Source organism: Salvelinus fontinalis, unplaced genomic scaffold (assembly GCF_029448725.1).
Source record: "Salvelinus fontinalis isolate EN_2023a unplaced genomic scaffold, ASM2944872v1 scaffold_0010, whole genome shotgun sequence".
Lineage (NCBI taxonomy): Eukaryota > Metazoa > Chordata > Actinopteri > Salmoniformes > Salmonidae > Salvelinus > Salvelinus fontinalis.
The window spans coordinates 957,318-973,128 of record NW_026600219.1 but is presented as its reverse complement, the minus strand read 5'-3'; the positions used below and the strand labels follow the sequence as shown (position 1 = coordinate 973,128).

The 15,811-nt window shown below is 43.0% G+C and overlaps 1 protein-coding gene across 7 annotated transcripts in view; it reads left to right on the top strand.

Annotated features, from left to right (window-relative positions):
* The first annotated feature begins 840 nt into the window (after positions 1-840).
* Positions 841-15,811, top strand: part of LOC129842060 (adhesion G protein-coupled receptor L3-like) — a 362,294-nt gene continuing 347,323 nt past the window's right edge. For 4 of the 7 annotated variants that reach the window (XM_055910446.1, XM_055910445.1, XM_055910444.1 and 1 more), the window contains exon 1: positions 843-1,601. In XM_055910446.1, the coding sequence (XP_055766421.1) occupies positions 1,597-1,601 (5 nt within the window). In that variant the 5' untranslated portion in view covers positions 843-1,596. Of the gene's footprint in view, positions 1,602-15,811 lie in introns of all 7 variants that reach the window. The other 3 variants (XM_055910442.1, XM_055910440.1, XM_055910441.1) reach the window with 2 other exon arrangements.

The following is a 15,811-nucleotide window of genomic DNA, read 5'->3' as shown; positions in this document are numbered from 1 at the left end:
TTGTGTACAGATCCTTACGATATGGGGCCGTGAATTATCATGCTGAAACATGTGGTGATGGCAGCGGATGAATGGCACGACAATGGGACTCAGGATCTCGTCACGGTATCTCTGTGCATTCAAATTGCCATAGATAAAATGCAATTGTGTTCGTTTTCTGTAATTTATGCCTGCCCATACCATAACCCCACCGCCACCATGGGGCATTCTGTTCACAACGTTGACATCAGCAAACCACTCGCCCACACAAAACACCATACACGTGTGGTCTGCGGTTGTGAGGCTGGTTGGACATACTGCCAAATTATCTAAAATGACATTGGAGGCGGTTTATGGTAGAGAAATTAACATTAAATTATCTGGCAACAGCTCTGGTGGACATTCCTCCAGTCAGCTAGCCAATTGCATGCTCCATTAAAACTTGAGACATCTGTAGCATTGTGTTGTGACAAAACGGCACATTCTAGAGTGGCCTTTTATTGTCCCCGGCACAAGGTGCACCTGTGTAAGAATGATGCTGTTTAATCAGCTTCTTGATATGCCACACCTGTCAGGTGGATGGATTATCTTGGGGCAAAGGAATAAATGCTTACCAACAGGGATGTAAACACATTTGTGCACAACATTTGAGAGAAATAGGCTTTTTTTGTGGAATGGAACATTTGTGGGATCTTGTATTTCAGCTCATGAAACGTGGGACCGACACTTTACATGTGGCGTTTATATTTTTGTTCAGTGTATGTGGATTCAGAGCTTCAGCATTAATTTATTCTATTCATACAGCAGATGGAACCCTATCACACACATTGAGCCAGGATCCAGTTCCGTGTTTTCTTCCCGACCAGGTCCCCTCTTCCTGCCCGAGTAGGCATCACCACAGCCCGCCTGCATCGCTCTGCGCTCCGCTCCACTTATCTGAACCTGATCTCGTCTGATCATCCACTTCCAAATTGGGTTGTCATTTTTCTGACCCCTTTGCTCTTCCCGCGAACAGGTCAACGCGCTCTGTACGTGGACGTTTTTGAAGACCGCTAAGAGAGAGAGAAGGAGAGAGAGCTGAGAGAAATACAGAAAGAGACAGAACTGAGAGAGAGAGAGAGAGAGAGAGAGAGAGAGAGAGAGGGAGAGAGAGAGAGAGAGAGAGAGAGAGAGAGAGAGAGAGAGAGCTGGCTTCGTGGATCTTCAGCTATAGTGTTCCCGTCCTCTCTCTTCCAATACTGGACTCGTTGCGTTGGAGTCTGTAGGCTATTGCCTCCCTTCGCCGGTGGCGTTCTGTGAACAGTGATCTGGATACTAAAACACTGAGCCTTCGAACCGTTGTCCGTTAGCCCATGTTCCAATCTAGAACTGCGAAGACTATATATCGTTTAAGCATTTTATTTTTTGTTATAAGAGGAATCAGAATTTACCTTGACGATATAAACGCATCGCTGACTTGGAATCAAATTGCTTAATTTTTCATTCATTTGAGGGGATTTTTTTTCTTCTTCCAAGCAAGAAGTCTGGACTGTTACAAGGGAGACGACGGTTCTTGTAAAGACACTGCGCTTTCAATGCCTAGATCTGTGCGCGACCATTTCTGCAGCTTCGTGTGAGATGTGGTAAGTCAATGCATCGTTTTTCTACCGTTATGAATGACCTATTTGATTTTAGAATAGATGTGGCCTGCACTGTGTAGTGAGGTGATATACGGTAGGCTCGAGCTTCTTCCGTTAGCAGCGTTGGAAGACTGATGATGCTCGGTAGCGGTGACGGGATGGAATGGGCGTCGCTCCCAGTCCCCGCGCGAGGTGCTGGGTAGATACGCTCACATTCCTAACGCCGTCTCGCTCCTCCAAATAATCCATAGAAACACATTTTCCTTATTTACCTTTCCTCAGCTAACGTTGTTTTTCAACATGTCCGCCGCTCTGCAGGCATAACAAACACAGTCATCTAGTTGTTTATGGTGTTTGAAAATAGCTGCTCCTTTTCGTGTCTCCCGTGTGGGTGTCATGAGATTCTATTCTCACCGCTCCATCCCGGTTCAAAACAATCCCGAGAAGGGATGCGGTGCGGGGAGAGAGAGAGACTCGGGGGGGAAATGGAAACATGTTGTTATGGCAGCCGTATCCAGCCACTTGTGTGTTGTTCGGAAACCTGAACGCTCCATTTCATCCAATAACACCAGATGGATTCAGTAGGTTTCTGAACAATCAACCAAGGCCAATGTTTCAGGACGTGCCAGTGTGACTTGAATGAATTAAACCTCTTATTTATATCAAGGCACAAATGACCTTGATCTTATGAACAGCAAAAAAAATGCAGTGTCTGATATCGATCAATAATGAAATCAATAACATGATCGACTGATCGGAGATAATGACATGTCGTTATTTATCATTAACTGACATTGATTGCCACTGGATATGATTCCCAGACTGTATGTTCTTAGGCTGACGTTCCAGATGGCACCCTATTCCCTACACAGTGCACTACTTTTGACCAGAGCCTTATGGGCCCTGCTAAAAAGTAGTGCACTAAATCGACTTCCGTTAGGGCATACATTTCAGAGGGTCTTAGTAATGTTATAATGGCTGATAACTTTGTCTCACTGTAGATGATTCACGGACAGTGGTTGTCTGTTCTGAAGAGAGAGGATTGCAGATATATCTCACTGATGCTCAGAGAGGCTTTGGGCAAGACACACATACACACACACGCACATGCACACGCACACACACACACACATGCACACACAATATACAGACATAACACACACACAATGTACACACAATGCACGCATGCAAGCCCACACACAGCATCTCTGAATAGGCAATTGTTCTCTTTGTGATAGCTAGCTTGCTGTACCTTCGATTTAGAGATCCTAAGAGATCAAATGTCTTTCAAATATAGTTCATTTAGACTGCCTGGGATTGTGAGTATTCTGATTGTGGGTAGGGAGTTTTCCTGATCATGTGACCTAACCAGGAAATCCCCAGACCCCAGTTATGGCCTTGTAACGAGGGCCCAGAGATCTTCTTGGTCGGGGTCAGCTGGTCAGAGCTGCCAGATGTGTCAAATGTTGAACCCTGTCACCTTTTGTAACTGTAAACATCACAAAGGCCCCTGGTTCCCTGTCCTTTACATTTCCCATAGGTACTGAGTCAGGAGTTTCTCTACATTAACCTATACCATTAAAGGGGATGGGCATACAACTGTTCCTAGGTCAGTGTCTAGGAACAAATTAACCCATATATGCTCAGACAGTAGGAGTTGTTCAATCCTAACCTATACCGTTAAAGGGGAAGGGCATACAACTGTTCCTAGGTCAGTGTCTAGGAACAAATTAACCCATATATGCTCAGACCAGTCAGGAGTTGTTCAATCCTAACCTCTACCATTACATGGGAAAAACATAAGTGTTACTACACTCTACAGAATTCTGGGTTAAAAACAACCCAATCTGGGGTTTTTTGGTAACCCAGCGATGGGTTAATTTTGGACAGAACACACGTTGTGTTGTGTGACTATCACAGAAAGTCGGGTTGTTGGGATTACCCAAACATGGGTTAATTTAACCATCGGTTGGGTATATTTTACTCTCATGCTGGGTTGACCCAGTCACTGGGTAATTTTGAATGAAATCCTTAGGTTATTTTCAGGATACGTGGCTTATTAGAGACGTGGCTTTCAGCTAGATCTTATTGGCCACCCGTGAGAGTAGATGTCATTCCTGTTCATCATGTTAAGTTTACATACTGTAAATCCAAATGTTCCTTTTTTCCTTTTTTTTCTCCATTTGACACTTCTATAATATTAAGATTATTTATTACATATTAAATAAAGGTATCCCACCTTATTGCATAATAAAGGTATCCCACCTTATTACATAATACAGGTATTCCACCTTATTGCATAATAAAGGTATCCCACCTTATTGCATTATAAAGGTATCTCACCTTATTGCATAATAAAGGTATCCCACCTTATTGCATAATAAAGGTATCCCACCTTATTGCATAATAAAGGTATCCCACCTTATTGCATTATAAAGGTATCCCACCTTATTGCATAATAAAGGTATCCCACCTTATTGCATAATAAAGGTATCCCACCTTATTGCATTATAAAGGTATCCCACCTTATTGCATAATAAAGGTATCCCACCTTATTGCATAATAAAGGTATCCCACCTTATTGCATAATAAAGGTGTCTCACCTTATTGCATAATACAGGTATTCCACCTTATTGCATAATACAGGTATTCCACCTTATTGCATTATAAAGGTATTCCACCTTATTGCATAATAAAGGTATTCCACCTTATTGCATAATAAAGGTATTCCACCTTATTGCATAATAAAGGTATTCCACCTTATTGCATAATAAAGGTATTCCACCTTATTGCATAATAAAGGTATTCCACCTTATTGCATAATACAGGTATTCCACCTTATTGCATTATAAAGGTATCCCACCTTATTGCATAATAAAGGTATCTCACCTTATTGCATAATAAAGGTATTCCACCTTATTGCATAATAAAGGTATTCCACCTTATTGCATAATAAGGGTATTCCACCTTATTGCATAATACAGGTATTCCACCTTATTGCATTATAAAGGTATCCCACCTTATTGCATAATAAAGGTATCTCACCTTATTGCATAATAAAGGTATTCCACCTTATTGCATAATAAAGGTATCTCACCTTATTGCATAATAAAGGTATCTCACCTTATTGCATAATAAAGGTATCTCACCTTATTGCATAATAAGGGTATTCCACCTTATTGCATAATACAGGTATTCCACCTTATTGCATAATAAAGGTATTCCACCTTATTGCATTATAAAGGTATTCCACCTTATTGCATCATAAAGGTATCACACCTTATTACATAATAAAGGTATTCCACCTTATTGCATAATAAAGGTATCCCACCTTATTGCATAATAAAGGTATCCCACCTTATTGCATAATAAAGGTATCCCACCTTATTGCATAATAAATGGTATCCCACTTTATTGCATCACAACAATGGAATTTACATAGGCTTTCAGTGAACTCATACACTTCTGTAAGCCTCATTGAAGCTACAAACATGTCAATGTTCGACCTTAACACGATAACTATTAGTGTTGGGCTGTATGCCGATGTTCATACCGTCCTACGGTTTCTGTACCAGACCAGGGGGTATATGGTATTACCACAAGTACACAAAAGGGCCGCTATTTCTAAAAACAATTTAGGCGAACAGGGATCTTGATCCAGGAGGGGTGTTGAATATCTCTGCTGTAACCAAGAAGCTTGATCTTGATCTTGTGCTGGATATAATTTAAAGATTTCTTATAGTAATATTTAACTTATAGTTAGTTATAAGTAGTGGCGTAGCACCTATCCCGGCAGTATATCGCCCAAGCCTAATAACTATACAACAGAACAGACTTTTACTCTCACGGGTTGCTATAAAGAACTATCTGAAAGCCACGCCGCTACTAAACTACACCTCCAGCCTTCTGAGCTGATCCTCTGGGTCATATCTCAATAACCCAGCACCAATAACTCAGCACCAATAACCCAGCACTCAGCACCAATATACCCAGCACCAATAACCCAGCACCAATAACCCAGCACTCAGCACCAATAACCCAGCACCAATAACCCAGCACCAATAACTGAGCACCAATAACCCAGCACCAATAACCCAGCACCCAGCACCAATAACCCAGCACCAATAACTCAGCACCAATAACCCATCACCAATAACCCATCACCAATAACTCAGCACCAATAACTCAGCACCAATAACTCAGCACCAATAACTCAGCACCAATAACTCAGCACCAATAACCCAGCACCAATAACTCAGCACCAATAACTCAGCACCAATAACCCAGCACCCAGCACCAATAACCCAGCACCAATAACCCAGCACCAATAACTGAGCACCCAGCACCAATAACCCAGCACCAATAACCCAGCACCAATAACCCAGCACCAATAACTGAGCACCCAGCACCAATAACCCAGCACCAATAACCCAGCACCAATAACCCAGCACCAATAACCCAGCACCAATAACTCAGCACCAATAACTCAGCACCAATAACCCAGCACCCATATCCCAGCACCAATAACCCATCACCAATAACCCAGCACTCAGCACCAATAACCCAGCACCAATAACTCAGCACCAATAACCCAGCACCAATAACTCAGCACCAATAACCCAGTACCCAGCACCAATAACTCAGCACCAATAACTCAGCACCAATAACTGAGCACCCAGCACCAATAACCCAGCACCAATAACTCAGCACGAATAACTCAGCACCAATAACCCAGCACCAATAACTCAGCACCAATAACTCAGCACCAATAACTCAGCACCAATAACTCAGCACCAATAACTCAGCACCAATAACCCATCACCAATAACTCAGCACCAATAACTCAGCACCAATAACTCAGCACCAATAACCCAGCACCAATAACTCAGAACCAATAACTCAGCACCAATAACTCAGCACCAATAACCCAGCACCAATAACCCAGCACCAGCACCAATAACCCAGCACCAATAACCCAGCACCAATAACTCAGCACCAATAACTCAGCACCAATAACCCATCACCAATAACTCAGCACCAATAACTCAGAACCAATAACTCAGCACCAATAACCCAGCACCAATAATCCAGCACCAATAACCCAGCACCAATAACCCATCACCAATAACTCAGCACGAATAACTCAGCACCAATAACCCAGCACCAATAACTCAGCACCAATAACTCAGCACCAATAACTCAGCACCAATAACTCAGCACCAATAACTCAGCACCAATAACCCAGCACCAATAACCCAGCACCAATAACTCAGCACGAATAACTCAGCACCAATAACCCAGCACCAATAACTCAGCACCAATAACTCAGCACCAATAACTCAGCACCAATAACTCAGCACCAATAACTCAGCACCAATAACTCAGCACCAATAACCCATCACCAATAACTCAGCACCAATAACTCAGCACCAATAACTCAGCACCAATAACCCAGCACCAATAACTCAGAACCAATAACTCAGCACCAATAACTCAGCACCAATAACCCAGCACCAATAACCCAGCACCAGCACCAATAACCCAGCACCAATAACCCATCACCAATAACTCAGCACCAATAACTCAGCACCAATAACCCATCACCAATAACTCAGCACCAATAACTCAGAACCAATAACTCAGCACCAATAACCCAGCACCAATAACCCAGCACCAATAATCCAGCACCAATAACTCAGCACCAATAACCCATCACCAATAACTCAGCACCAATAACTCAGCACCAATAACCCAGCACCAATAACCCAGCACCAATAACCCAGCACCAATAACCCATCACCAATAACCCATCACCAATAACCCAGCACCAATAACTCAGCACCAATAACCCAGCACCAATAACTCAGCACCAATAACCCAGCACCCAGCACCAATAACCCAGCACCAATAACCCATCACCAATAACCCATCACCAATAACTCAGCACCAATAACTTAGCACCAATAACCCAGCACCAATAACTCAGCACCAATAACTCAGCACCAATAACCCATCACCAATAACCCAGCACCAATAACTCAGCACCAATAACCCATCACCAATAACCCATCACCAATAACCCAGCACCAATAACCCAGCACCCAGCACCAATAACCCATCACCAATAACCCATCACCAATAACCCAGCACCAATAACCCAGCACCCAGCACCAATAACCCATCACCAATAACCCATCACCAATAACCCAGCACCAATAACCCAGCACCCAGCACCAATAACACCAATAACCCAGTACCAATAACCCAGCACCAATAACCCATCACCAATAACCCAGCACCAATAACTGAGCACCAATAACCCAGCACCAATAACTCAGCACCAATAACCCAGCACCCATATCCCAGCACCAATAACCCAGCACCAATAACCCAACACCTATAACTCAGCACCAATAACTCAGCACCAATAATCCAACACCAATAACCCAGCACTCAGCACCAATAACTCAGCACCAATAACCCAGCACCAATAATCCAACACCAATAACCCAGCACCAATAACCCAGCACCAATAACCCAGCATCAATAACCCAGCATCAATAACCCATCACCAATAACTCAGCACCAATAACTCAGCACCAATAATCCAGCACCCAGCACCAATAACCCAGCACCAATAACCCAGCACCAATAACTCAGCACCCATATCCCAGCACCAATAACCCAGCACCAATAACTCAGCACCAATAACCCAGCACCAATAACTCAGCACCAATAACCCAGCACTCAGCACCAATAACCCAGCACCAATAACTCAGCACCAATAACCCAGCACCAATAACTCAGCACCAATAACCCAGTACCCAGCACCAATAACTCAGCACCAATAACTCAGCACCAATAACTGAGCACCCAGCACCAATAACCCAGCACCAATAACTCAGCACGAATAACTCAGCACCAATAACCCAGCACCAATAACTCAGCACCAATAACTCAGCACCAATAACCCAACACCAATAACCCAGCACCAATAACCCAGCACCAATAATCCAGCACCAATAACCCAGCACCAATAACCCATCACCAATAACTCAGCACGAATAACTCAGCACCAATAACCCAGCACCAATAACTCAGCACCAATAACTCAGCACCAATAACTCAGCACCAATAACTCAGCACCAATAACTCAGCACCAATAACCCAGCACCAATAACCCAGCACCAATAACTCAGCACGAATAACTCAGCACCAATAACCCAGCACCAATAACTCAGCACCAATAACTCAGCACCAATAACTCAGCACCAATAACTCAGCACCAATAACTCAGCACCAATAACTCAGCACCAATAACCCATCACCAATAACTCAGCACCAATAACTCAGCACCAATAACTCAGCACCAATAACCCAGCACCAATAACTCAGAACCAATAACTCAGCACCAATAACTCAGCACCAATAACCCAGCACCAATAACCCAGCACCAGCACCAATAACCCAGCACCAATAACCCATCACCAATAACTCAGCACCAATAACTCAGCACCAATAACCCATCACCAATAACTCAGCACCAATAACTCAGAACCAATAACTCAGCACCAATAACCCAGCACCAATAACCCAGCACCAATAATCCAGCACCAATAACTCAGCACCAATAACCCATCACCAATAACTCAGCACCAATAACTCAGCACCAATAACCCAGCACCAATAACCCAGCACCAATAACCCAGCACCAATAACCCATCACCAATAACCCATCACCAATAACCCAGCACCAATAACTCAGCACCAATAACCCAGCACCAATAACTCAGCACCAATAACCCAGCACCCAGCACCAATAACCCAGCACCAATAACCCATCACCAATAACCCATCACCAATAACTCAGCACCAATAACTTAGCACCAATAACCCAGCACCAATAACTCAGCACCAATAACTCAGCACCAATAACCCATCACCAATAACCCAGCACCAATAACTCAGCACCAATAACCCATCACCAATAACCCATCACCAATAACCCAGCACCAATAACCCAGCACCCAGCACCAATAACCCATCACCAATAACCCATCACCAATAACCCAGCACCAATAACCCAGCACCCAGCACCAATAACCCATCACCAATAACCCATCACCAATAACCCAGCACCAATAACCCAGCACCCAGCACCAATAACACCAATAACCCAGTACCAATAACCCAGCACCAATAACCCATCACCAATAACCCAGCACCAATAACTGAGCACCAATAACCCAGCACCAATAACTCAGCACCAATAACCCAGCACCCATATCCCAGCACCAATAACCCAGCACCAATAACCCAACACCTATAACTCAGCACCAATAACTCAGCACCAATAATCCAACACCAATAACCCAGCACTCAGCACCAATAACTCAGCACCAATAACCCAGCACCAATAATCCAACACCAATAACCCAGCACCAATAACCCAGCACCAATAACCCAGCATCAATAACCCAGCATCAATAACCCATCACCAATAACTCAGCACCAATAACTCAGCACCAATAATCCAGCACCCAGCACCAATAACCCAGCACCAATAACCCAGCACCAATAACTCAGCACCCATATCCCAGCACCAATAACCCAGCACCAATAACTCAGCACCAATAACCCAGCACCAATAACTCAGCACCAATAACCCAGCACTCAGCACCAATAACCCAGCACCAATAACTCAGCACCAATAACCCAGCACCAATAACTCAGCACCAATAACCCAGTACCCAGCACCAATAACTCAGCACCAATAACTCAGCACCAATAACTGAGCACCCAGCACCAATAACCCAGCACCAATAACTCAGCACGAATAACTCAGCACCAATAACCCAGCACCAATAACTCAGCACCAATAACTCAGCACCAATAACTCAGCACCAATAACTCAGCACCAATAACTCAGCACCAATAACCCATCACCAATAACTCAGCACCAATAACTCAGAACCAATAACTCAGCACCAATAACTCAGCACCAATAACCCAGCACCAATAACTCAGCACCAATAACCCAGCACCAATAACTCAGCACCAATAATCCATCACCAATAACCCATCACCAATAACCCAGCACCAATAACTCAGCACCAATATCTCAGCACCAATAACCCAGCACCAATAACTCAGAACCAATAACTCAGCACCAATAACTCAGCACCAATAACCCAGCACCCAGCACCAATAACTCAGCACCAATAACTCAGCACCAATAACCCAGCACCCAGCACCAATAACTCAGCACCAATAACTCAGCACCAATAACCCAGCACCAAATAACCCAGCACCAGCACCAATAACCCAGCACCAATAACTCAGAACCAATAACCCAGCACCAATAACCCAGCACCAATAACCCAGCACCAATAACTCAGCACCAATAACCCAGCACCAATAACTCAGCACCAATAACCCATCACCAATAACTCAGCACCAATAACCCAGCACCAATAACTCAGCACCAATAACTCAGCACCAATAACTCAGCACCAATAACTCAGCACCAATAACCCAGCACCAATAACTCAGCACCAATAACTCAGCACCAATAACCCAGCACCAATAACTCAGCACCAATAACCCAGCACCAATAACTCAGCACCAATAACTCAGCACCAATAACTCAGCACCAATAACCCAGCACCAATAACTCAGCACCAATAACTCAGCACCAATAACCCATCACCAATAACCCATCACCAATAACCCAGCACCAATAACTCAGCACCAATAACTCAGCACCAATAACCCATCACCAATAACCCATCACCAATAACCCATCACCAATAACCCAGCACCAATAACCCAGCACCAATAACCCATCACCAATAACCCAGCACCAATAACTCAGCACCAATAACTCAGCACCAATAACTCAGCACCAATAACTCAGCACCAATAACTCAGCACCAATAACTCAGCACCAATAACCCAGCACCAATAACCCAGCACCAATAACTCAGCACCAATAACCCAGCACCAATAACTCAGCACCAATAACTCAGCACCAATAACTCAGCACCAATAACTCAGCACCAATAACTCAGCACCAATAACTCAGCACCAATAACTCAGCACCAATAATTCAGCACCAATAACTCAGCACCAATAACCCAGCACCAATAACCCAGCACCAATAACTCAGCACCAATAACTCAGCACCAATAACCCAGCACCAATAACTCAGCACCAATAACTCAGCACCAATAACTCAGCACCAATAACTCAGCACCAATAACTCAGCACCAATAACTCAGCACCAATAACCCAGCACCAATAACCCAGCACCAATAACTCAGCACCAATAACTCAGCACCAATAACCCAGCACCAATAAAACAACCCAACTAAGTGGCCTACATCCCAGCCGTTGGGTCAACCAATCAACCCAGCCATTGGGTCAACCAATCAACTCAGCAGTTGGGTCAACCAATCAACCCAGCAGTTGGGTCAACCAATCAACACAGCCATTGGGTCAACCAATCAACACAGCCATTGGGTCAACCAAACAACTTAATTTGTTTTTGAATGTCAAATCAAATCAAATTGTATTAGTCACACGAGCCGAATACAACAGAATACCTTACAGTGAAATGCGTACTTACGAGCCCTTAACCAACAATGCAGTTTAAAAAAAATACAGATTAGAATAAGAGCTAAAAGTAACAAGTAATTAGTGTAGGTCATATTCTCTGACAGGAGTTGTTCAACCCTAACCTATAACATTATATGGTAAAAACATCAAAACTGTTCCCAGTTCAGTGTCTAGGGACAACTTAACCCATATATTCTCTGACAGGAGTTTCTCAACCCTAACCTATAACATTATATGGTAAAAACATCAAAACTGTTCCCAGGTCAGTGTCTAGGGACAACTTAACCCATATATTCTCTGACAGGAGTTTCTCAACCCTAACCTATAACATTATATGGTAAAAACATCAAACTGTTCCTAGGTCAGTGTCTAGGGACGACGTAACTCATTAAACATCAAACTGTTCCTAGGTCAGTGTCTAGGGACAACGTAACTCATTAAACATCAAACTGTTCCTAGGTCAGTGTCTAGGAACTACGTAACTCATTAAACATCAAACTGTTCCTAGGTCAGTGTCTAGGAACAACTTAACTCATTAAACATCAAACTGTTCCTAGGTCAGTGTCTAGGAACAACGTAACTCATTAAACATCAAACTGTTCCTAGGTCAGTGTCTAGGAACTACGTAACTCATTAAATATCAAACTGTTCCTAGGTCAGTGTCTAGGAACAACGTAACTCATTAAACATCAAACTGTTCCTAGGTCAGTGTCTAGGGACCACTTAAACCCTTTCTCTACTCCAGACTAAATCAAAGACATGTCATGTCACAATGCATCTGAGGCCCTGTTTGATGGCACTGTTTGACCCCCCCCCAGCACTGTTTGACCCCCCCCCAGCACTGTTTGACCCCCCCCCCCAGCACTGTTTGACGCCCCCCAGCACTGTTTGACCCCCCCAGCACTGTTTGACCCCCCCCAGCACTGTTTGACCCCCCCCAGCACTGTTTGACCCCCCCCAGCACTGTTTGACCCCCCCCCCAGACCGTCTGAGTGGTGTCATAGTGCATCTGAGGCCAGGACCCTAGTGACACTGTCTCGATGTTGATGTTGAGGACACCTCAGGCTGTACAGTGTGTTAACAACAGTAACCCGTCACACTCTTGTCTCCATTCTTCATTCCGCTGACTATAGCGATAGCTAATTAGGTCATTGTATCATCCAAGCACGTATCCAAGTATTATTCAAGTTGTTATGATGCAACTCATAGCAAGAACATATATTTCTCTAGAGCATAAAGAAATATGTGATCATGTGATAAAAGAACATTGTGTAAAAAAAAATAATAAAATGCATTGTGGGATGTGATTTTAAACCATGTCTAAGAACTTGGCATTAGTTCCCTAAACTATTACAGAGACTTTAACTCAACAGGCGTAAAAACCCAGGCAGTCCCATAAATACATTGAGTCAGGCCCAATTATAAAGTGGACAACTAACCTAACTGTTAAACCAGACATCTGAATATATATCTGTATCCCTGAATGGAGGTAATGAGGTCGGATATACCCAGCCATCCCTATGAGAGATCTAAAATACTCTGTCAAGTGTGAAGACACATTTCCTCTAAAACTAGGCCCTATATCTCACTCTCCGCATCACAAATAGCACCCTATTCCCTGTATAGTGCACTGGAAATAGTGTATTACACTCTTAGAAAAAAAAGGTACTAAGTAGAACCGTATATAGTGTTGGGTAGGGTTCTTCATAGAACCCCCTGAATATGGTTATACTCAGAATCCTCTTTGAAGGGTTCTACTGAGAACCGTTTTATCTTTGAAGGGTTCTACGGAGAACCGTTTTATCTTTGAAGGGTTCTACAGTGAACCCTTTTATCTTTAAAGGGTTCTACAGAGAACCCTTTTATCTTTGAAGGGTTCTACAGAGAACCGTTTTATCTTTGAAAGGTTCTACTGAGAACCGTTTTATCTTTGAAGGGTTCTACTGAGAACCCTTTTATCTTTGAAGGGTTCTACTGAGAACCCTTTTATCTTTGAAGGGTTCTACTGAGAACCGGTTTATCTTTGAAGGGTTCTACTGAGAACCCTTTTATCTTTGAAGGGTTCTACTGAGAACCATTTTAGCTTTGAAGGGTTCTACTGAGAACTGTTTTATCTTTGAAGGGTTCTTCCTAGAACCATTTGAACATTTCCACCATTATTAGCCTTTAAAATGTCATTATTTATGACAATAGATTGCGTAATATATCATAAGGCCTTTATTTGAGGGCCTAGTTATACCTTAACACAGTGGTGTTAGGAAACTCGTCGTTTACAGGCCACATCAGACCTGCAGTCAATTTATGGTGGTTTGCAAAGTGATGTTTAATTACTATTGGAATCCAGCCAGAGTTAGGACATTTAACAAGTGGAATTTATTTTTATCACCCGCAACCTCCGTTCAGAATGACTGCCAGGGTTAGGAAGAGATAGTGAGACTACCTCAATCATCTAAACTGGAAGAACCATCTCAGTAACTGGTACAATAAGTCCAACTACTAACAGATTAGTTTAGAAAAAGACGTATGCTATTTATCTTTGTGTATTATAAATCATCCAATCTATGTACCTTCAGAGAGTATTCACACCCCTTGATGTATTCCACATTTTGTTGTGTTACAGCATGAATTAAAACATGTATTAAATTTAAAAAAAATCTTACCAATCTACACACAATACCCCATAACGACAAAGTGAAAACAAGTTTTTAGAAATTTTTACAAATGTACTGACATTTAAATACAGATATCTCATTAAAATAAGTATTCACACCCCTGAGAAAATTATTTTTAGAAGCACCTTGCAGATTTTCTCAAGCTCTCTTGTTAGATGGGGAGCGGCGGTGAACAGCAATCTTCAAGTCTTTCCGCATATTTTCAATGGGATTCAAGTCTGGGCTTTAGCTGAAGGAGTCAAGGAGTTTTACATTATCGTTCTGCTCCAGTGATGCTGTGGCTGTATGCCTGGGGTCATTGTCCTGTTGGAATGTACATCTTCACCCCCAGCCAGTCGTTTTCCCTCAGAAAACCAGGCACAGGTCACATCACCCTTATAACACCATCCCTACCGTGAAGCCTGTGCCCTTGAAAAACATCCCCATAGCATGATGCTGCCACCACCGTGCTTCACGGTAGAGATAGTGTTAGAAGGGTGATGACCTGTGCCTGGTTTCCTGCGGACATAGCGGTTTGCATTCGGGCCAAAAATAGCTTCTTTCTACATCATGTTCAAAACAATCAAATTGTAGTGGATGATCAACGGATTTTAGATGCACCAGAGCCCATAACAAAGTGGTGTGAATACTTATGTAAATTACATATTTCTGAATTAAATTTTCATAAAATTTGCACAAAATAAATTAAAAAAAACATGTTTTCATTTTGTTATTATGCGGTATTGTGTGTAGATGGTTGAGAGGAAAAACATCTATTTAATACATGTTGAATTCAGGCTGTAACAGAACAACATGTGGAATAAATCAAGGGGTGTGAATACTCTCTGAAGGCACTGTATCTCACAGTAGACTGGAGCTGTCAGCTCACTGCACAGCCCATAATGTGTGAATGAATGGGACGGCCTGCTCAACCCAGATTGGAGT